The sequence below is a fragment of the Cnephaeus nilssonii genome (genome assembly GCF_951640355.1).
Source record: "Cnephaeus nilssonii genome assembly, chromosome: 6".
In the NCBI taxonomy this organism is placed as follows: Eukaryota; Metazoa; Chordata; class Mammalia; order Chiroptera; family Vespertilionidae; genus Cnephaeus; species Cnephaeus nilssonii.
In genome coordinates, this window is record NC_137077.1 from 72,963,836 (window position 1) to 72,986,985 (window position 23,150).

Below are 23,150 nucleotides of genomic sequence, written 5' to 3' on the forward strand. Positions count from 1 at the left end.
GGAGAAATGACTGATTTTGACAAACAAATGAAAATAACAGGAATTCTACATTCTTAATGAAGATCTGTGAGAATCTACAAAAACCAGCAAGATTCGTGCAGGGCCTTGAGGTCATATGTCCACAGTTGCAGTGCTTAGAAGTACAAGCTCTGAACAGAAGAGGGATGAGACTTAAAAGGAAAAAACAAAAACAAGAAAAGGCCACTAGACACAAGACTAGCATAGAGAAGCCCTTTTAAAAGCAAGAACAGAAAATGAATCAAGGATCATGGGAGCTGTAGAAGATAAAAGTTCAAATCTAAGAACCAGGAAACAAAAAGAAATGATGCTACAAATTTGGAATTGGACAGATAAAAGAGCCACGAGGAGAAACACGTTGAGAGAAGCAGAGAAAACAACAGTTAGATAAGAAAATTAATGTTGGGCCTAGAGCCGCAGGAATCCATTGGATAATCAAGGGAAAATGTCCTGTGGAGAGCTAGACAAGCAAGGGGCTTTGTTTCCATTGTTGTCTGCCTGTCACTTTGTATAATAATGAAATTATGAGCCTAACTCTTTCCTTTTATGACTGCAAAGACTCAAACATCCTGCTCTTCTGCGCTCATGCATAGCAACCACACAGTTCTCCTGTCAGTACAATCAAATCTCTCCAAGTTGCAGGGAATTCTAAAAATGTGTTGCCTGCTCTTAGAATAATAAACCAGCAATATTGCGGGGTGGGGGGGGGGGGGGGGGGGGGCGGGGCGGGGGAAGTCTTTCAAAAAGCAGGTAGTAAGACTAAGTGACATTTTTGTTTGTTTCTTATAACTGTTGACCTGAAGCTATAAAATATCATAAGGTAGCAGGGATTATATCTACCCCTTTAACTGATATTCTTCCATCATAATTTGATTCAATCATAGGAACATTAAATTGCTTAGCAAAGAAACCAATAGGTACTCAAATATTAAGTTATCCAAAAGTCACCAACAAACAGGTGCTATATTTAATTCCTAGGATAGATTTTTTTTTTTCCTCCTTGGGTATCTTTAATGGAAAACAGATGAAAAAAAAATTGCTAACCAAATTCAAAGCATCATAATGAAACCAAATACTAATTGGCTCAGAAACCAAGATATCATTATTTTGTAGATTTCTAATACAGAAGTTGAACCTCAGGTATAACTCTTTTTTAGTTTTGAACTTTGAAAGCAGGACTCAAGTGAGGCATACTGCAAATGTTACAGGATAAATGGATTTCCCTTAACCACGAAATTGTGTTGTCCACAGCTTGATTGAAAACTATTACGAACTTCCAAAGGCTTCAGAACTGATTAGCCCATGACTAGCCCTCATCTCTGCCAACTTACCTGGCATCCCTTTCTGTTTACCGAGGCACTCTCCCTGGAGCCTGCAGGCAGCAAGCTCCTGGGCCTGCTGTGGAGCCTTATCTAAATCCTCTGGAATTTGTGCTGGGGCTTATCTCTGCCTGGAGACCCAACGTCCTTTTCCCTGTTAAATTTCAGACATTCCAATATTGTGAAGATACGGATGACTTTGCCTTATCGTTGAGAGCAGACTACTTAGACATTTTATAAAGTTAATTATTTGACTAATACCTGTGCAAATAAAATTGCCTTCAGTCAACTAACTTTTGTTATCAAGACTAATCATTGCATTCAGCAAGAAACATCAATAACCTTAGTAAGTTATCAGCAGGGGCTGTGAATTGTGGATTTGTTCAATAGCATAGTACATATTGAAATCAGATCAACGGATAGAGGTTCTGGTAAAAATTTATCAATATATATGTTGTGACTTTGTGCATATCAAAGCAATATAATGTATTTTACTGAAGTTTTACATGGAAAACTTCAGTAAAGAGTTTATGGGCAAAGAGAGGCAGATTTTCAATTTATTAAATTTATAGAGTTTTTTTAAATAATTCTAAATAAGAGTTTATTTGAAAAGTAAAATAGCAATTCTGACTACATGGTAGAATCAGAATCTAGCAAAAGACCTCATTTCATTTACCTAACATGCTTTCTCATATTGTTCACAATTTGCTTCATGTGTATTAATTACATTTGCCCAGCTGGACTATAAACTGTTTAAGTAAGTAAATTACTTCAAACTTGTTTACTGTCCCTCCAATGTGCTGAGCACTAAATGTATTAACTAGACACTCACATGAATGACTGGATAAAAGAATGAATGAGTCGTCCCCCCCCCCCCCCGCCCCCCCGCCCAAGTTGTTTACACCATCCATCTGCCTTAAAAAGCCACAGGTAGTGAACTCCAGTCAGTAGCTGGGATCATTTTTACAACATATTTATACAGAAACATCTCCCAGTTTGCCTTTTTTGTCAGAGGCACATACTGAAAAGCTAAACAGAACAATGTAAGAGGAAAATGTGCTCTTAAGAAGGTAATTTTGATTATTTAGAGAAAGCTACATATGTTTACTATAAGGAAATGTCTTTTCATTAAATATGATTTTTAAAAAGTCTAAAGTAGATTTCCTTAAGTCTTTGCTTTATTGAGAGCTTTGTTTAACAAGGTAGTTACTGGGTGATAAGTTTCATTAAAAGGAGTCTAAAAACCAAAGGACAGATGGGAAGGAAGGAGAAAGGAAGAGAGAGAGAGGAAGGGAAGAAGACAGACAGGAGGAAGGAGGGAGTCTGGGGAAAAGGGAAGGAGGACATGAACTGGAGTCCCCAAAATGCTATTTTCACTGTGTTAACAAGCAAGGCTTCCAAGCTCACCTCCTCCACGAAACCTCCCTTGAACTCTTGGACTCTTTATTTTGTCCTTCTCCAACCTACTACCTACACAGCTTCCTACTCCACTGAATTTTGTGCTTAATTCTGTATTGCTTCCTATCTAGTTTTTATCTTGGGAGTTAAGTCTTCATAAGCTCCTAGAAAAAGACCCAGCTTCTCTGTACTCTGTTTCCCCACCACTCCAGCACAGTATGATCATGCAAGAGATTGCCAAGAAGAAATAAATGAAAGGTTAAATGACCAAATGTTGGAGTAAATTTTCCCTAATTCAGTAATCTTGGTGAATTGTACATTGATGTTCTGGGAAAGGAATTTGTAATTTGGAGTCCAGTGGGGTCCTAGCCCGGTAATCTCCACAACGGTGACACTCCCAATTGTGTGGAATTTAAAGACAGACACACACACACACACACACACACACACACACACACACACACACAGCACACAAACTACATATTTCCCATCAATAGCCCATAGCATGTCCTATTTTAAAAGGTGCCATATAATTAAAAGGAGGCTTAGAACTACCATTCTAAAGAGTGAGGAAAAGGTAAGTTTGTTTAGAACTCAGGAGCCAGGAATGTATAGTCTTTGAAGCCATTTCAGTCTATAATTGAGAAATTCTTCATTCTGACCTTTAACTGGTTGGGTTAATCATAAACCATATTCTGTATGACTTTGTACATTGTTTAGATTTTGCCTTGTATGTCCTGTCTCCAATAGTGGTTAATAAGTATATTAATGCACATATTTCCAAAGGGTGTTTTTTTTTCCTATTTGCATTCTGTAATGTAGAAAAGCTTTGTAACATCAAGGCTTATTTTCAAATCAACCTTTGAAAAATTATTGTCCTCGTGTTTTTAAAAATTATTACTAAACAGTCTAAAGCAAAACTTTGGCCCTAGCCAGTTTGGCTCAGTGGATTGAGCGTTGGCCTGCAAACTGAAAGGTCCCGGGTTCGATTCTGATCAAGGGCACATGCTCAGGTTGGGGGCTCAATCCCCAGTGGTGGACTTGCAGAAGGCAGCCAATCCATGATTCTCTCTCATCATGGATATTTCTATCTCTCTCCCTCTTCCTTCCTCTCTGAAATCAATAAAAATATATTTTTAAAAATAAAAAATAAATAAATAATAAAAGCAAAACTTTGAAATACATATTATTTTTCCCACTGGTTAGTAGAAAATTTATTTTCATATTATATTCTGAATCTTGCATTAATGTATGCTGATCTAGAAAGATGGATTATTTTTGGATAAAACTAGGAGATGGCAAAAAGCTTCAGTAAATATAAGAATGGAAAATATGTAGATTATTCATAAAATAAATAACAGACATTAGTGCAGTGGTGAGGCACTCCTATGACACAACAGATGTGTCAAAGGTAGAAACTGCTTGAGGTTATTGCCGAGTTTTTGTAGTGGCCGTAGCAATGGTTTATTGCTTGTGTCATCTTGAGTTTCTCGGCTGTAATATCTAGGACAGATGTAAATGAACAAGCTTATATTTCTCAGAGAAGCAAATACAGCTTGTCTTATGTAAGAGACATGGATTTAAGGTTGTTTCATAACATGATGAATGGGAATGGAACTGATAGATAATGCAGAGCTTCCCTTAAACATGAAGTCAAGGCAGGAAATACAAAACCAGTGAGTTTTGCCCTGGATTAATCCTTGACCCAGGGCACAAGCCCATCAGAAGGTTGCCAGCCTAGGAGACTGCAAGTGGGGGCTGTGAATGGGAATGAGGCAGGAGAGAGTCAGAGCTAAGGAAGTGGGATTGAGAGCAGACCTACGGAACACACACTTCAGATGGTGGTGTACCTCAGAGACTGTCCACTCTACTTCCACTTGACCTTAAGAACATGGCTATGTGGGTTTCTTTGGAGCCCACCTGACATTTACTGAGCACTGTTAAGCTGATAGCACTCAGACAGGCATTTTAGAAAATGGGGAAGAAAAACCTATTTAGAAGTGAGAGCTCGGAATCAGGAGAACTAGAGCAGGGCTCCCCTTGGCCATAAAGCACTTTGTGTAGATTTAAAAAGTGCCTCTCCCCAGCTGCTCATTCTGTAGGTCTGAGTACAATGTGTGAATGATGCGTAGACTTTGGAATTGGGAACATAACTTGACACACAGGGCTGCTATTCAGTAATATCAAAAATGTCCCTTTTATGAATGTATACTCATAAATATCTTTGTTCTTTGTGACACTTTTTTTAAAATCCTCACCCAAGCATATGTTTTTATTGGGAGAGAGAGAGAGAGAGAGAGAGAGAGAGAGAGAAAAGAAAAGAAAAGAAAAGAAAAGAAAAGAAAAGAAAAGAAAAGAAAAGAAAAGAAAAGAAAAGAAAAGAAAAGAAAGAAAGAAAGAAAGAAAGAAAGAAAGAAAGAAAGAAAGAAAATAAGTAAATCATGGATCAGTTGCCTTCCCTTACTCACCCCAACCAGAGATCAAACAAAACCTAGATATGTGTCCTGACTGGGAACCAAACCCTCAACTTTAAAGAACAACACTCAACTAATTAAGCCACTCCAGTGGGCATTACTTTTATAAACTGCTCAGTTTATCCCATCTCTTAATGAGGGGAAGAGCTGTTTGTTTGGGATTTCCCCAACAGAAGACCTGGTAATGCAAATTTATTTAATGGTTCCTAATTATTTTATTATGTTTTCATTAAATATCAGTGCTTCATGTCATGAATAATCTAGAAGAGCTGAGTTTTGAAGTGAAGTTTGAGTAAGAAGTGGAGTTTTTGTGTAGGAAGAGGATACATTAAAATATCTTTTATACATTCATATAGATTTGTCTTTTTATTTTTAAGTAGCACATCAATTTACACCCAGTTTATTGTATCACATAGTCATTATTTTCCACTGGGTGGAAGAGGGAAATTTTAGCAAACATATGTAATATTTGTATTTTAAAATGTGTCCACACTAAGTGAGACCTGTGTGGAGCCTCAAACATAAATATCTAACTGACTACAGAGGGCGAAGAATACCATTTCAAAATAAAAGGAATATACTCGATGCCCTGGTTGGTGTGGCTTAGTTAGTTGACCATCATCCCGTGCACCGATTGGATTCCCAGTCAGGGCATGTGCCAGAGTTGTGGGCTCAATCCCCAGTAGGGGGTGTGCAGGCAGCAACCAATCAATGGTTCTTACTCATCAATATTACTCTCTCTCTCCTTCTCCCTTCTCTCTCGCTCTCTAAAAATCAATAAAAACATATTTTTTATAAAAGGAATATACATTAAAAAAATAAGGAGATAGAATTGAGCAAAGAACAAGCTAATCAGTCTGTTCAGCCTAGAAGATAGTATAGGAAGCAGTGAAGGGGGGGAAATGATGAACAAGTAGGGTGTGACAAATGATAGACTTTAAAAGCTCTATACAAAATAATTAAAAATTATATATTAGAAAGTTGTGTCTGATGACTATGAGTGGGTAAAAGAGATAATGGAGAGAAGAGATAATTGATGGGAAGAGTGATTAGGTAGCAGGTCCACCCCTTACAAGTACAAATAGGTGTAAAAGAAGTAAATAAAACACATCAAAGAAGAAATGGCACAACTTGCAAATCAGTCAAATTCGGGAATAAAAATTTTCGCATTTCTATGTGAATGGTGTCAATGCCTAAGAGGCAGAGAAAATGAAAGAAGCACGGGCAAAAGCCATATAGTTGGTTTGGAGAACTGGTTTGAGGAGATGAAGGCTTCACAGGAAACAATCTGTAGGCAGTGGGGAATACAGGTCAAACATATAGACAAAGAAGCAGAATGGAATAACCAACCTAAAAGGAGAAGGCATGGGAAAGGATGTGCTCAACAATGAGTGAACATGAAGATGAGCAAGAGGCTAAGAACTTTGAATAACTCTTTTTGAGACTTGGGAATGAGAAAGAGAAAAGTCAAAGGCTTAGAAGGAGATGTTAGTAAGAACAATAGAAACAAAAGCAGAAGAAAATTTCAAGAAGGAATATCTGATCAAGATTTTCTCATACCACAGACACCGTTGTTTGGGTTTCTCCAAAAGGGAACCATTGGTTATCTTTGAGAGAGTCTTTGGTACAATGTTAGTATTATGAGAACAGTTGCAGAAGGGAGGTAAAATGGTGGATGAGAAGGAAGTATCATAGAAAATATAAAGATAGCCCACACTAATATTCCAATTGTATAATCACCTATATGCAGCATATATTACAGACCTTCCAAGGTCTGCTATGTATCTCTTGAGTTTCCTATTGCTGCCATAATGAATGACTCCAAATGTATAGGCATTAAATCACACAAATTTATTATTTTCTAGTTCTGGAGGTCAAAAGTCCAAACAGGTTTTACTGAGCTAAAATCACAGTGTCAGCTAGGGCTGATTCCTTCTTTTTGTTGACACTGAGATATAAAAAATGACACTGTGTAAATTTAAGGTATCTAACATGATGATTTAATATATGTACTTGAATTTTACTAAGACAGTATATCTTAAATATTTTCACCCCCCTCCCCAAACACACACCCATCACCTCACACACCTTTATACCAGCCCCTGGTAACCACCATTCTACCATTCTACTCGATTTCTTGGGACCCTCTGAATAACCCAGGATAATATCCCTTTCTCGAGATCCTTAATCACATCTGCAAAGTCCTTTTTGCCATGTAAGGTAACATATTCACAGTTTTCAGGGAATAAAATATGGACATTTTTGAGGTGTCGTTATTCTGCCCACCACAAAGTCTAAGTTAAAACATCAGAAGCAGTTTTGATTTGACTTTGTCTTAATGCTTATGCATCAGTTTACCTTTGGGTTAAATAATAATAGATTAGTTCATTAACTAGAAAATGAAAGTAACATTTTTAATGAAGAGTTTGTACACTAGTCTATTATTTTCTGTTAAAAGTTCTTTAAGTTAAATTTTAAAATTCTCATCACTAAAGTCCATTAATTGCCCTGATTGGTTTGGCTCAGTAGATAGAGCATTGGCCTACGGACTGAAGGGTCCCAGGTTCGATTCCAGTCAAGGGCATGTACCTGGGTTGCGGGCACATCCCCAGCAGGAGGTGCGCGGGAGGCAGCTGATCGATGTTTCTAACTCTCTATCCCTCTCCCTTCCTCTCTGTAAAAAATCAATAAAAACATATTTTTAAGAAGTCCATTAATTCGTTAATTGGTAGTAGTAACAATAAACTGATAGCTTTCTACCAGTAGCAATATTTTGATGAGCCTATTTTCCTTGAAGCTATCTTTTATATTATAGAAATCACTCTTGGCAGCATCTTATGCTATTATTTGCCTCACTGTTGTTTTTAAAATAAAATGTTCTATTAAAGAGATTTCAAAGCTCAAGAATAATTTTTCCTTTGTATACATTTAAAATATGTACTTCTTAACCTACTAATGTAAAGAAATATTTGAATTTCTCAAACTATTCAACTTATAGCTTTTATTCCCTCTATTTTTTCTTTCTATACAAAATTGAAGGGATAATTGGCAAAATTGCTATGAAGATTAAATTAGATAACATAGGTAAAACAGTAGCACAGTTGCTGACTCATAAGTAGGTCTCTAATAAGTTTTCAGCCTAACCCAAAATATATCCCATGAGATTTGCCCACTAATATTCAAGTGAATAATGTGATATATGGTGTTTCTTATTAAACATATCAATTTTTAAATATTTGGTTGCTTTATACAATAGAATAGTTTTTTAACATGATAAATGGAATTAAGTGATTTATATTATAATTAACTATTCAGTCAGATTTTCAAATGAGTGCACAAAAAAACTTTTTTTTTAATTAATTCTATCTAAAGGTACCAGTAAATTATGAGGAAATTTTTGTTAATTTCATATATTCAATACAGCATACTCAAAGTTAAAACTATATTCAGAAGATCAACTGCAAGGAAATCTAGTAGACAGTAGCACTTTAAGAAATAAAAGTCACAAAATAAGTTTTTCAGTGGCTATAATTTACCTTCAAGTGGCACTATTTCAGATTTCTGGCTGTAATCCTATGCTTCTATCCCTTTAATTCCTTTTGATTAAATAATGTGTCTGTGTTTTCACTGCCTATTTTTTTTTTGTGAAGTTGTCAAGTGATCTCCATCTTGTCCTGTATAATTTAGGAGACTTTCACGTCACTCTCTGAGAGACTGTCACACAAGTCCAACTAGGAGCATAATTTACAAGGTTCAAAATGAACAGTCATTATTAAATACTAGAGGCCCGATGCACAAAATTCGTGCAAGTATAGGCCTTCCTTTCCCCAGCTGCTGGCACCATCTTCCCTCTGGCACCCGGGACCCGGGCTTCCCTTGCAGCCCCAGCTTTGTCCAAAAGGTCCTCTGGTCTAATTAGCATATTACACTTTTATTATTACAGATTGTCTCACCTGCAATGAATATATAGGCTCTCTCATTAATGCTTGGTAGGCATTTAACTAGATTAAAAGAGGTAAGAAACTTTTAGATAAAACTTTCACACAAATATTTGTTTGGCTGAACATACAATTTGGGAAGTTGTGATTTTATATGTCCTGAGGTTAATAACTAGTAGTCAATCATAATCTTGAATAATATGCACAGTACATATTCTACTCTATGAAGCTAAATACAGAGACAGCACAGAGTGGGTTTTCTCAGGTTTGAAGAGAAGTTAATATTTTTGTTATTACTTTATCAAAGTACTCCTGACTTGTGTCCAGCAATCATTGGTTCTAGTGATGTTTATGTAGCTGGCAGAAAATATAACTTTCTCTTACCATTTCAGTGCACAATGTCTTTTCTGATTACAATAGGCGAATCTAATTATTTCCTCTGGTTGAGTAATTCCTTTCCAGGCACAGTGAAATCCTGAATGTTTTCACAGGAGCTTATTTTTGACAAGCACATGCGCGGTGGGTGCCAAATAAGAAAATACATTGACTTTTAGTAGATGGACAATTTGTGATAAAAATTTTTAGTTGGGTGTACTTGTTTATATATCAGTATGCCTATATTCAACAGAGCCTATAAATTGGAAGCCTCCCCTTGTCTAACAATCGTCTCTCCCCCTCTCAATCCCACTCGCATACTCACTGAACTTCACTCAGTGGACTCATCTCTCTTTTTACATATTTATCGGTGTGCATGTTTTATGTCCCCACATGTACTCTGAGCTCTACTCACTGTACTTAGCTCCAAGTCTTGAGTTATTACAGCTAACATTGAGTCCTTGCTATGTGCTGGATGCCATTCTAAACTTTTTAGTATATTAACCCCTTTCATCTTCAAAATAGATGAAATGGGTACCACTATTATCTTCACTTTATAGAGAAGGAAGCAGAAACTCAGAACAATGAGACAATCTGGCCAGAGTTGCACAGCCTGTAAGTGTCCAAGCCTGTTTTAACCATGGTTGAGAGCCACTGAGCACAGAACCACTGCCCTGCCTCTGGAGATCCCAGTGGGTCAAGTTCCCTGTGATTGACTTTCAGAGCACCAAGCACCTTACCCCTAACCTTCTCTGCCATTATGATGTTACATTTGTCTTTATGTTTGATTAGTGGTTTCCACTCCCATCATACCCAGACATCATAGAACCCCTAGTACTTAATAGATGAGTAATAACAACTAATATTTATTAAACTTTTACCATGTGCCAGGCACTGCATCTTATTTAAACTTCAAAAAGACTATGAGCTACCTACCAATTTGCCTCCACTTCAGAGATGAAGAAACTGAGGCAGAAAGAAGTTAGAGAACTTGTTCAAGGTCACGCAGCTAGTAAATGGTAGAGCCAGGATTTAAAATCAGAGATCAAACTCCAAAGCAATGCTCTGAATGAATGAAGGAATGGATTAATGAAAATATAGCTTGGAGGGGCAGGAAAAGCAATAGGGAGGAAATATTTGACATATGTGGAAGAGCAAAATAAAAAAAGATATAAACACTATAGGCATAGGAAACAAATAAAGTAATGCAGAACAGAGCGCCCAGACTAGAGCATAATAGGTGCTCAATGAATTGGAATGAATGAGTGAATAGATCAACCAAAGGACTTGTGTACATGCATATAAGCCTAACCTGTGGTCACAGACAACAGGGGGGTGGGGGCATGCGTGGGGAGGGGTGTGGGATGGGAATGGGGGATGAGGACAAATATGTAATACCTTAATCAATAAAGAAATTTTTTTTAAAAAGTTGAAGGGAGAAGTAAAAAAAGAAATTTAAAAAAAATAAAAGTGTTGCATGTGTGTTTTACTACTACTAATGTACTCTGCACATTTTTTTTTTCTTTCAGTGCCACCATGGGCCTTAATTGCCATAGCCATAGTCGTGGTCCTTTTAGTCCTGACCTGCTGCTTTTGTATCTGTAAGAAATGTTTGTTCAAAAAGAAAAACAAGAAGAAGGGAAAGGAAAAGGGAGGAAAGAATGCCATTAACATGAAAGATGTGAAAGACTTAGGGAAGACCATGAAAGATCAGGTAATGTATTCATTCCATAGTTCTTAGATTTAATTGGAAATTAATAAATGGTTTATTCTTTCATGTGAGATTAAGTATAGAAATGAACAACTTCTGGATAAATATCATTGTTTTAGAGATGCGTTACAATCCTTTCAGCCATTATGCAATATCCCAAAGTGCAATGGAAATATTTGGTAGGGTTTTCGAGTCTCCTAAGCATATAAGCCAGAAAAGGGCTTCCATGACCCTCTTGATGGGTCAGCATATTGGAATGATGCCTGAATATTCTGATTACAACTGCTTAGCCAGTCTTAATTGTATTAGAGTTTGAGAAACATATTAAAGAATATCTTAATGTTATCCCTCTTGGGCAGGTCACCTTTCTAGCATTATCACTTTTTTTTTTTTTTTTTGAGAGAGAGAAAGTAAAGATTTATTACAGAAAAGCTTCTTGCTGCAGGGAGGGGACCCAAGCAGGTTGCCCACATTATCACTGTTCTTAATCGCTGTTAGATAACTGATTCTTAAAGGTGTTTATCACACTTGATGAAAGCTACCCATGGTATGTATCCATCCACCTCAATAATTAGTGCTTGGGAATAATGAATGATACAGGAAAGGGAGAAAAGTATGAGCTGGCCCTAAAGAACAAGGTAGAATTTAAAGGCAAAATTCTTATTTCCTCACATTGGAACAATTAAAACCATAACAAAGATTATAAAATCAATCTGGCTGGGTTATTTTCTCAAGTCTAAGGAAGCTGTTTGGATGTCCTTTATATTGTGTATTTTTGCTAAATTAACTGAATGATTTGGTTCAGAATACTTTACTATTAGTAATTATAATAATTAAGTGCCTCTTCAGTTTTTTTGAATCATATTCACCATGGATATTTCTGAATAACATTTCATTCATATTAAAATATAGAAAGATTTTTCAAAGAAATAAAATTTTCTTTTATCAATGTTTCCCTTCAAATAATTCAAAAGTTCTATTTATTTCAAAATAGCAACATATATATGCAGTTTTATAAATTCATCTTATAGTATTAATTATTATTAAGTAAACTCTTAAATATGTGAATCTTAGGAACAATTGAATCAACAAAGCCATTTAGTACATTTGCATAGTTTCCTAGTTAATCACTCACTCGGGACAATAACCCCTCTCCCCAGTTCGAGTTTTAAACACCTTTTCTCAAAGACACAGTAATGTCCATTGAAAATAATTTCACAAAGCTCATTTTTCACTCCCTGAACTTTTGTTAGGTTTCAGGGCCATAGAGTGGATGTAAGGCTAGTGCTCACGCTCAGAGAGCTCTGTCCTGAGCTCAGAGTAAGAAGGGTTACATTTTTCTGAAAGTTTCTAATCACAACCATAGAATCCAATGCACAAAAGTACAGTCACACGTCTAATAAGAACTTTTCTTTCTGGTTAATCTGTTACATAGAAACTGAGATTTTTAAAGCATCTCTTGCTTTATTTCAATATGTCCATAGCAAGCAGGACTTCATACAGATTTATTTAAACAACGTTTAAGTGTAGAAGCAATCTTCAAGATGGACATGAAATGAATCATTTTTACTTGAATTTCCACTATATCCTGTATGTCAAACAACAGGTTGAAAATATAATACTATCATTTTCATAACTACAATAAAATTAAAATTCCAGTATCCTGAAATTAAAAGTTAAAAGTATAGAATAATATTCTATTATTTGCTAATATAATTATATTATACTAGTGGCCTGGTGCACGAAATCATGCATGGGTGGGGTCCTTCGGCCTGGCCAGCAATCAATCAGGGCCAATCAAGGCCATCTCGTCCAGTCCGGGGGAGGGACCGTGGGAGGTTGGCCAGCCACGGGAGGTTGGCTGTGGGAGCGCACTGACCACCAGGGGGCAGCTCCTGTGTTGAGTGTCTGCCCCCTGGTGGTCAGTGTGTATCATAGCTACCGGCTGGTCGACAAGTCCTTTGGTCAACCGGTCCGTAACGGTTGCTTAGGCTTTTATATATTTACTAGAGGCCTGATGCACAAAATTCGTGCAAGGGGCTCAGCCCTCACAGCCCCAGCTGCCTCAGCCAGCCCTCACAGCCTCGGCTGGCCCTCACAGCCCATGCAGCCTTGGCCAACCCTCGCAGCCCTGGCTTTGTCCAAAAGGTCTCTGGAAGGATGTCCAGAAGGACATCCCAAAGGTCTTTCAGCTGTCCAATCTAATTAGCATATTAAGCTTTTATTATTATAGATTATATTAACATTAAATTAAATAACTATCATATTGACATTCTATTAAATAACTATAATGTTTTTTCCTAAGACAAGAAATTTGTATTTTTCATTGTGAAATTTTTTTCTGTATGACATAAAAGACTATAGTTTATAAAATAGTAGCAATGTTTATCACTTCTGTTATAACCTGGATAAATGACCAAGATCTCAAAAGTAATAAATACGGAGAATTGACTGTAGCTAATTTTTCACTGGTCACCTATTCTTTTAAATGGGAGGGGAACAGAAAATGAGTAAAATAAGGAAATATTAAGAAATCAGTGATAGTTTATAGCAATTTATTATCACAACATAGCATTTAAAATTTCAACCCTCAAAAAGGTGTTTACTTATTTTAAGTAAATCAGTTTGTCTATGTAGGATTTCATAGGTCTTATTTTGATTTATAAACAATTAAATGTTAAATGATTTACAAACAATTAAATTAAATGTTTGGATAAGTGAAAGTAGGCTCCATGAGTACTAGTAAACAGTTATATAACAGTATCCTGTGATACTTTTTTAAGGCAGACAAAATAGCTAATAATGGGTTCTATCATTTTATGAAGGGGAAGGATGAAGAAGCAAAATGTAACTCAAAGATTTTAAGATGCTATATCACATTTGATCATACAAATTCAAAACAGCCTTAATACAAAGTAAAATAATTTTTAAATATTTATATTTTTTAGAATACTTTTAAACAGAACATTGGTATGAATATGAAAAAGACGATGTACTTATTTAAAAACAAATGTGAGAGGGATTTTAGACACAATTTCTTAAGATACCTAGGTTTAGGAAAATCAATGTTTTTACTATTTCAATCCATATAAAAAGTCACAGAAATTTAAATTTCATTGTTCATGGCTGCTTGTCTCTAAGGTAAAATAACCAAGGAAGAATTTTTTTTAATATTTTTCAATGACAACAGAAAACTATAAATCGTATTTACACAGAAAAAGATATATATTTAAGATTTTGTTAATGTCTTAAAACTTCAGAACACTAAAAGTACAGAGGAAAAATACCAACGTAGAAAGCCATAGGTCTGGAAAGGTCCTTTCTCCATTGCTTTCACTAATGTGTGTAGATACTTTAATCTTTATTTCTTCCTTCTATGTCCTCCTTATCTGTGTTGTGTCTCATGACTGTTCTGGACTGTCCCTTGCGGTAGGTTTTCTCTGCTACTTAGACACACCTGAGTCAGCGCTCGGATACATCTAGTGGCCTGGCCGCTGGGACGCCACCGCTGAGGGTGGACCATTCTGACACACATCAAGGCTGAACTAAATCGATTTCGTTTTTTTTTTAAGATGAAGGGTTCTCATATTAAATATTACTAACTGGTTATGTAGAGTATTATTAGAAAGCTCAAGTTTTTTAACTGATGGGCACAGAAAGAAAATTCATTCCTTTGTTGCTCTCTTTTTACTGTGCCTTATCAAATCCAAATCTGAACAGTTTAACTTAGAATGAACAAGTGCTCCTTCTGATGGTTGTGAGCGAAGCGCCTTTTGAATGTTGAAGCAAGCCAGAAGCATGCGCACTAAATCTTTGAAATTTAAAACAAGGTCGATGTTCCCAGCGCAGCTTTTTCTACAGCAATTTATCAAACTCTCAGAACTGCTGGGTTTACAAGCTCTTTCTTCTGCATTTTGTTCCATTGGGGGAGGGATGGGGGCTGGTATTGCTCTCGAGATATTATAATGGCCACTGATTTAATAGGCCTGAATTTAATGTAATAGTACAGAAAATGTCTTGGTTAAACTCAGCCTTTGGGACAAGAATAGACTTAATCACTGCAGTGATGAACAGTGGCACTGAGAAATTATAAAAAATTTAGACCTATTTCATGCAGAATAATTGCAAAGATGGTCCTGCACCTTTTATTAGGGCAAAAACCACTTAGGGAGAAGGAGATTTAATATCTCAGCTATTTCAAATCACACTGGGCTGAAGCATGATATGCAAATTGTCAGTTCTGAAGGAGACTTTTGAAAAAGTATTTTAATCCATAAAATCTTTTATTATAGTAATGTGCAGATATTTCAGACAGATGTATGCATTAGTTTACTGTTATTTTTTAAAAAGTTAAAATTTTACAGGGAGGCAAATTACCTAAGCTACAATTTTCTAAGCACATCAATGACAGCATGGAAGACTTACACACAGCTAAGGTTTCAGTAATCTTTTCTTTTCACTTTAGTGACACCCCACACAAAAATTAAAAGATTGGCATACATTTTAAAATAATTATGTTGCTCCCTGCCTTTGGCTATCAGTAAATCAACATTTTATTATTCAAGAAAGCATTGAAGTATAAATTAAAATTTTCAAATTAAATGGTATATGGCTAATCAAATTTTTTAACATTCTACACTAATCTATTAATGGTCATTGTAAGCTCCTGAAATTTTTCAGGAAGCACAAAAGAAAAGCATCTCTGACTACAGCTCAACTCTGTTTATCGGATCCTCCCACACAAACAAGTGTGTTAATATGATGCCACCAAGTCTCAGTTTTTTTTGGAATCAAATTGGAGTTCACTGGGTAAAGCCAAATTGGAAAACCTTGTTAACTGAGAGACTGAGGGTGCCATTTGGAAGCACCACTGAGGGTCTCTGTGTTAATGGATACGTCAACAGAAAAGTCTTCTCTCAGCAGAAAAAAAGAACATGCACTTGGGAGCTTGGAATGGTGGGAGCTACTGAGTGGTTGAGCTGTAGTTTAATGATTCCAATGCCTTTCTGAAGTCCGGTTATGCTTCTTGGATTCAAGTTCTACAAGAATGCTCAGGTTTATTTGATTGCTGACAAGAATTAAGATTCCCTTACTTTGTCATAGATATAAAACAGTCTACCACTCATATGTCTTAACTTGATTCCTGTGAAGGTCTACAGTAACATACACACACACGGCAAAGAAAATGCCATAACCAAAAACTAAGAGAAAATATTTTCTATCTATAACAATAGGATAGATAGAAAACAGTCTACCACTCATATGTCTTAACTTGATTCCTTTGTCATAGATATAAAACAGTCTACCACTCATATGTCTTAACTTGATTCCTGTGAAGGTCTACAGTAACATACACACACACGGCAAAGAAAATGCCATAACCAAAAACTAAGAGAAAATATTTTCTATCTATAACAATAGGAAGGTAGAAACCACTAAAATACAAAGAGTCCCTACAAATCAATAAAAAGCAACCAACAATAGAAAAATGAGCAATGGCTATATATTGGCAGTCTCTAGAAGAAAAGAATAAAATGGTCCATATAAAGATTTAAAATTTTTGTCAAACTCGCTAATGGTTAGGGATATGTAACACTATCATTTTTAATTTTGAATAATAACTCTTCATTGACTTCTGATTTATTTAATTCTTTAAAGTAATAGAATGAATATTCCCAGTAACAAAGCTTTTACTAGTAATATTTATAATCTTTATAACCTTTAATTATTTCACAAAATCTTTTCATTTTATTGGGGAAAATATATATTTTTATTTTTTAAAAGAGGAGCATTTTAATGTACTTTATGAAATAATGAGCTTTCTAGTGTTTCAATTTATATTACACTTAAGTTTTAGGTTATAAAAATTATTCAACTGATACAAACTGAGCTTTGAGAGTTCAGTCCCAAAATTTTTGTTCATTAATGCAAAATAACCTTTTATACAGATTTCAGTGTAACAAAATTGCAAACATAACTTTATTTTTTGATATCAAATGGACCCATAAATCAATTTAATTCAGCCTAGCTTTCTATGGAGCTGTTATGAAAATAAAATGGTAAACTAAACTGGAAATGGGGTAGATCTTTCTCTAAACATACGTTTGCTGGTGGCATGTTTTTCCTCTTTTTCCATAACCATTGCAAATGTATATATGAAACGTAACAAATTAAATTTTTCTGAGAATCACTTACTCAACTGTTTTTTCATAGGAAACAAGGCAACAAAAGGCCACATATTTCATATAAATTACGCCACTGCATGTAATGATGGTTAGCGCCAATTGCTTTATCCTACATGAATGTGAAACCTGGCCTGGTTAATAGCATGTTTGTTATAATTCTGAAATAAGCAGTTTTAGCAGAGCCCAATAGAATACCAAGTTGACATTTGCAACAACCTTACATTTTTTGCTTGCAATATTCTTAGGGGCTTCTTCCATTGCTTCCATGTTGCTTGCTGATGGGGGGAGGGCGGGAGGGAGAATTCCATGCACAAATGGAATTTAAAAAAATATGTAAGCATCAAATGTGAATGTGTGTCAGACAAACTGAGATTTCCAGCATCTTGGTGCTTGCTTTTGACAGCTTGGAAGTATAACCACAAGCCCAGTTTAATTTGGATTTTGATGAAAATTCACTTGAATTCACATATGATCCATTTCCCTACTCATAGGCCCTTAAGGATGATGATGCTGAAACCGGATTGACTGATGGGGAAGAAAAAGAAGAACCCAAAGAAGATGAGAAATTGGGAAAACTTCAATACTCATTGGATTATGATTTCCAGAATAACCAGGTCTGAGGGGGAAATGTTTTCTAATTCCATTACGTTGCCTGAAATTACCAAGTAGAAATTGAAGCAAGTTACTTTTTAAAACATTTTGTTGGCTGCAAGGGGAAAATGCAATTATCAAAGCTATTGATGAAATAATTTCTGAGTACAGGCAGTCCCCTACTTGCTAATTTAATGTATGGTAATTAGAATTCACAGTATTCAACTGATTACATCTAATGTATGGCACTTATAATAGGCAGGCAGAATACAAATTAACTTGAAGCAGTCAGACTTATTCTGAGAGCTCCAACCACAATCTCACCCTTCACAGCCTTAACGAGAACAATCTTTCTTACACTTCATGGATTTAGATCCAAACAGGGTGAGGGGCCTTTGTGTTATGCCACCATTCAAGCCAAAGTTTTGAAACATAACGTATCAGTATGACAGGAATCAAAGATGGAAAATTGAAATTCATGAATTTTAAAGGCATGCCTTGTGTACTAATATCATGATATTAGGTCAAACTCTTGATGCTAATAAGATAGAAGGTCTAGAACAGTAAAAAGACTAGGAACTTGATTTCTAGTGCCTATGACTACTGCCCAAAAAATGACAAAACACTAAAGGAGGTAACGAAACAGGCATTTCTGCTTCAATTTCTCAAAAACCATGAAGTGCCACCTAGATTAACAATAATATTGCCTTTTATTGACTGCCACCTAGATTAATAATAATATTGCCTTTTATTGACTGCATTATAGAAGTAACACCAAGATAGCTGTTAGAAACCTTTCTACATAAAAAGGCCTTCCAGATTCTATGACATTGATGAATATACTCCTTTAGCTTCTGAATTGTTAAAGAAAGTAAAAAGCTAGACAAGAATTAGTGGAGCTGGCCAAGTTAGAGATCTGACTCTTAAGAATCCTTAGGACACGGCCTTTCTCTTCGAGAGGGGAGTTTTAAAACTCTCCATTTTGTTTTGCTTCACTCCTCATTTTGGGTGAGGAGGAACTGGTAAATGTGAAGAACATACAATTACTACTAATACCACATGTGTTCATTATTTCCATTTTGATGAGGAATGAACCACAGATGAATCAAACTCGAAGGTTCAGCTTTGAGAACAAATGTCCAGAGTCAGTAATGCTGTGTGAGAGCTCTAAACCATGGCAGAAATTCGGGGCTTTATTTAAAAATTGATAGTTCAAATAATGTCTGAAATTTCACTTTCTGAAATTTCCACATTTCTCATGAAGAATGTGTTGATATGTTCTAGCATATTAAAAATAATTTTAGCCCTAGCTGGTTTGGCTGAGGGGATAGAGTGTCTCCTTGTGGACTGAAGGGTCCCAGGTTCAATTCCTGGTCAGGGCACATGCCCGGGTTGTGAGCTCGATCCCCAGTTAGGAGGCATGCAGGAGGCAGCAAATCAGTGATTCTCTCTCATCATTGATGTTTCTCTCTCTCTCTCCCTCTCCCTTCCTCTTTTAAATCAATAAAAATATTAAAAAATAGCCCTAACCTGTTTGGCTCAGTGGATGGAGCGTTGGCCTGTGGACTGAAGGGTCCCAGGTTCGATTCCAGTCAAGGGCATGTGCCTTGGTTGCTGGCACATACCCAGTAGGGGGTGTGCAGGAGGCAGCTGATTGATGTTTCTCTCTCATCGATGTTTCTAACTCTCTATTCCACTCCCTTCCTCTCTGTAAAAAATCAATAGAATATATTTTAAAAAATTAAAAAATAATAATTTTATTTCATCAGCTTCATTACAGTCCTGCCTAGTTATTTCATAATAGATTTTAGAAAATAGCATATTGGTTAAAGATAGAGGTTTATAGGTAAGGATTTATACAGATCTATAGATATACCTTTTATAGTTAAGTAGGGTATTTGAGGTCATTTCTATCGCTCATGCCAAAAATTGATCATCAGGACTTATTTGAAAGCAAAATTTCTTTTTATATATTTTAGGGAAAGTCAAGGTCAACATATATTATCTTCACATATAATTATTCCTGGGAATTAATCTGCCTCTTTATATGGATCCAATATTTCTCTATTAATTTATTCTCTGTTAAATTTTTCAGTAGAAATCTGGTGGTATCTCATCCTGGTTAGTCATAATTTTAAAATTTCTAAGTTGGCTTTCAGCACTATAAATGTCATTTTATAAAATACTATTTTTAAGAAAATAATAGCACTGATTTTTTTCACTCAAATATATGAGTGTGTTTACTGTTCCCTTTCTAGCAAACATCAACTTTAAAAAGCCATTTTATTTTAAGGAACTAGAAGATTCTACATGATGAAACTTTTATTATTATGCACTGATTTTCCAAATGTTCTCAACCAATCTGATTTATAAAATGATTTCTATGAGTCATGAAAGATAAAGTCTGAGGAACTTCCCAGATAAGGCTGTAATCAAATATACACCTTTGTTACCAAAACTAAAAAAAAAAGCTCTAAGGTATTCTAATTGAGATGCTTTCATGATGAAGGGAAATGTGCTACTTATCTCAGACAGAAGTCAGAGGGGAGTTGGAAGAAGAAATTCCACCCCTAGCCAACAAAATATCCAAAAATATTTAAAATATGGATGATTTGGTTTTAAGGAGTTTAGGTATATTTCTAGAGCTTTCCCTGCCCAAAAGAATTTTATTTTGCCCAAGTGAGAAAAACATAGAATCTTGCTTATTCACATGCAATCTAAAGGCAGACACTAGATACCAATTTGGCAAACCGAGACAAATTGTTTGATTTACTAAATATATCTTTATTATCTGATGTCTACTTTAGCTATTCTTTGATCATCTGTCTGTGTTTTGTATATCTACAATCCAATACTGTTAGTGCTATTGTTATATAATGATATCACAAAGATATTGAAGCATTAAAAGAAAAAAAAATCATTCAGGGCATTAATCCAGGTTAAAAAATGAGTCAACTAACCCAAATGCACTTACAAACATAGTGGGTCAGTTTTACAGAAAATAACTGTGACTATTTTTGGAAGGGGGTGAATTGCTTTTTTACTTTGTTGGCTTTTTCACTATGTATACACACACTTTAAATAATTATAAAGTCAGTGTTTATTAAAGTACATTTCATTTTCAAAATTGAACTATCAGCCATTAAACTGTGTATAATTTTTTGGGAGGGACTATATATTATGAACAACAATGAGAGAGTTTACTTTTGTTTCCTATATGAATCTAGAGCAGTCTGTTGATACAAAATGTCTGGTGTCAGAGCATCTAGAATAGTCCACTCACAGCTTTTATTTTATTTGCAAAAGTATTTAAAATGCCAGCCTGTGTCCTCATTCATAGCAAGACATAGGAATTTGTCCACTAAGAAAACAAACTTGAAAAAAATGCAGATATTTCTGCTATATTTGAAAAAAAATACAGAAAATTAGTCACACTTACCATTAAAAACCATATCTGTAATGTTACCTTCCTTTACATGAAGTTGAAATTATAGTTCTTTGACCCAATGTCTTATATTTAAACACAGAATTTAATATATAACAATCATTTTCCTATCAGTTAAAAAAAAGTAGTCAGGATAGGTCAAATATGATAAAAACTTGAAGATCTTATTTTTATCTCAAAAAAGGTACCTAATTTCTAAGGAATTTCTAGTTAGTTGATCTGAGGCTTTGGTTCAGAATAAAAATTTCCTACATTATAATTATACACTTGTGATTGTTTAACAATTTATTTCCACTTACAAATCATGCCCTAAAAGAAAAATAACGCACAAGGGCTTTTAGCAACTGGGAAGTTATTTGATTGCAACTCTTGTGCAATTATGAATTCCATAGTTAACTGTAATCAGCAACCTTTTGAAAGCCTCTTTTATGCTTAAAACCAGGCTTTCTAGAGCCTGCATCTGCCATAATTGGGTTTCTGAAGTCTGTATAGCTCACTTCATTTGCCTTCTGTGCTCAGATTCATAAGAGAAAAATGTTTATTAACAGCAAAGAGGAAGAGGGAGAAATCACAATATCCAGCAATGTGAACAAATAAATCTTTTCCAAAATGCCCACCAATGTCTGTGTTTGCTGTATCCCGTTGTTTATTTCAGCTGCTGGTGGGGATCATTCAGGCTGCCGAGCTGCCCGCCTTGGACATGGGCGGCACATCTGACCCGTATGTGAAAGTGTTTCTGCTGCCCGACAAAAAGAAGAAATTTGAGACAAAAGTCCACCGAAAGACCCTCAATCCTGTCTTCAATGAGCAATTTACTTTCAAGGTATTGTCTTATACTTACTAATTTTTCCTCTGTTGTTTTAGATAAGCGACTGAGCTCATCCTGACACATACATAGACGTGCACATGACGGCTGGTTCAGAGATTTAAAGTGATTCCATTCAGAATATTTACAATTCCTATTTTCCATCCAGTGAGGATTTTGCATTGCATTTAGATTTAGCCAAAGTAGGTTTCAGCTCGGCCATTCCAGAATAGAATGCGGACTGGAATATGACTGAGAGGTCATGTCCACATATAAAAAGTGAGGTCATTTTCTCTCTATAAAATAAAGTCAAAAAAATAATGGAATTATTTTTTTAAGCTTCAAAGTTCTTGAACATAGGTAAACCCTGTTGCAATCACAGAATAAAGTAAGCTATGTCCATTGTTCAAATGGTGCAAATAGACATTTCTCTCATTGCCAACTTCCGTGTGCACAGGGGTAAATTGAGCCCTCTCAAATCGTTCTTCTTAACCTTTCAACAAAAAGGTGGAGATATTATTTTTATGCACTTATAGCATTTTTCTTTTACTCTAGGCTGTTCCTTAGTGCTCTTCATTTAGTTCAGACAAATAATAACAATGAGAGATTCTGGCCATAGGAAAACTGGACAGGAAAATGTGCTTTGCAGGCCTCAGGCATCTCTGCATAGACCAAGTTCTATGGTCTTGTCTAGAAGTCACACGTACAAATAGTTCTTTTATGGATATATTGAATATGTGAAAACTATTTAGATGCATTACTTAAAACAATACATTTCTGAAAAAAAGAAATGTGTGCAACTTCCCAGTAGGCTGATTCAAAACCACCTGTCTCTCAGCCAACGGTACAGAAAGCACGTGCCTCATGTTAGTGAACATCCTGCTCTGAAAG

General features: G+C 35.6%; 1 protein-coding gene across 1 annotated transcript in view; it reads left to right on the forward strand.

Annotated features, from left to right (window-relative positions):
* The window catches only part of SYT1 (synaptotagmin 1), a 356,025-nt gene that overhangs the window by 204,839 nt on the left and 128,036 nt on the right, over positions 1-23,150 (forward strand). Inside the window, exons 3-5 of the mRNA XM_079775962.1 lie at positions 11,052-11,236; positions 17,910-18,032; positions 22,110-22,277. Of these exons, the coding sequence (XP_079632088.1) occupies positions 11,052-11,236; positions 17,910-18,032; positions 22,110-22,277 (476 nt within the window). The remainder of the gene's footprint in view (positions 1-11,051; positions 11,237-17,909; positions 18,033-22,109; positions 22,278-23,150) is intronic.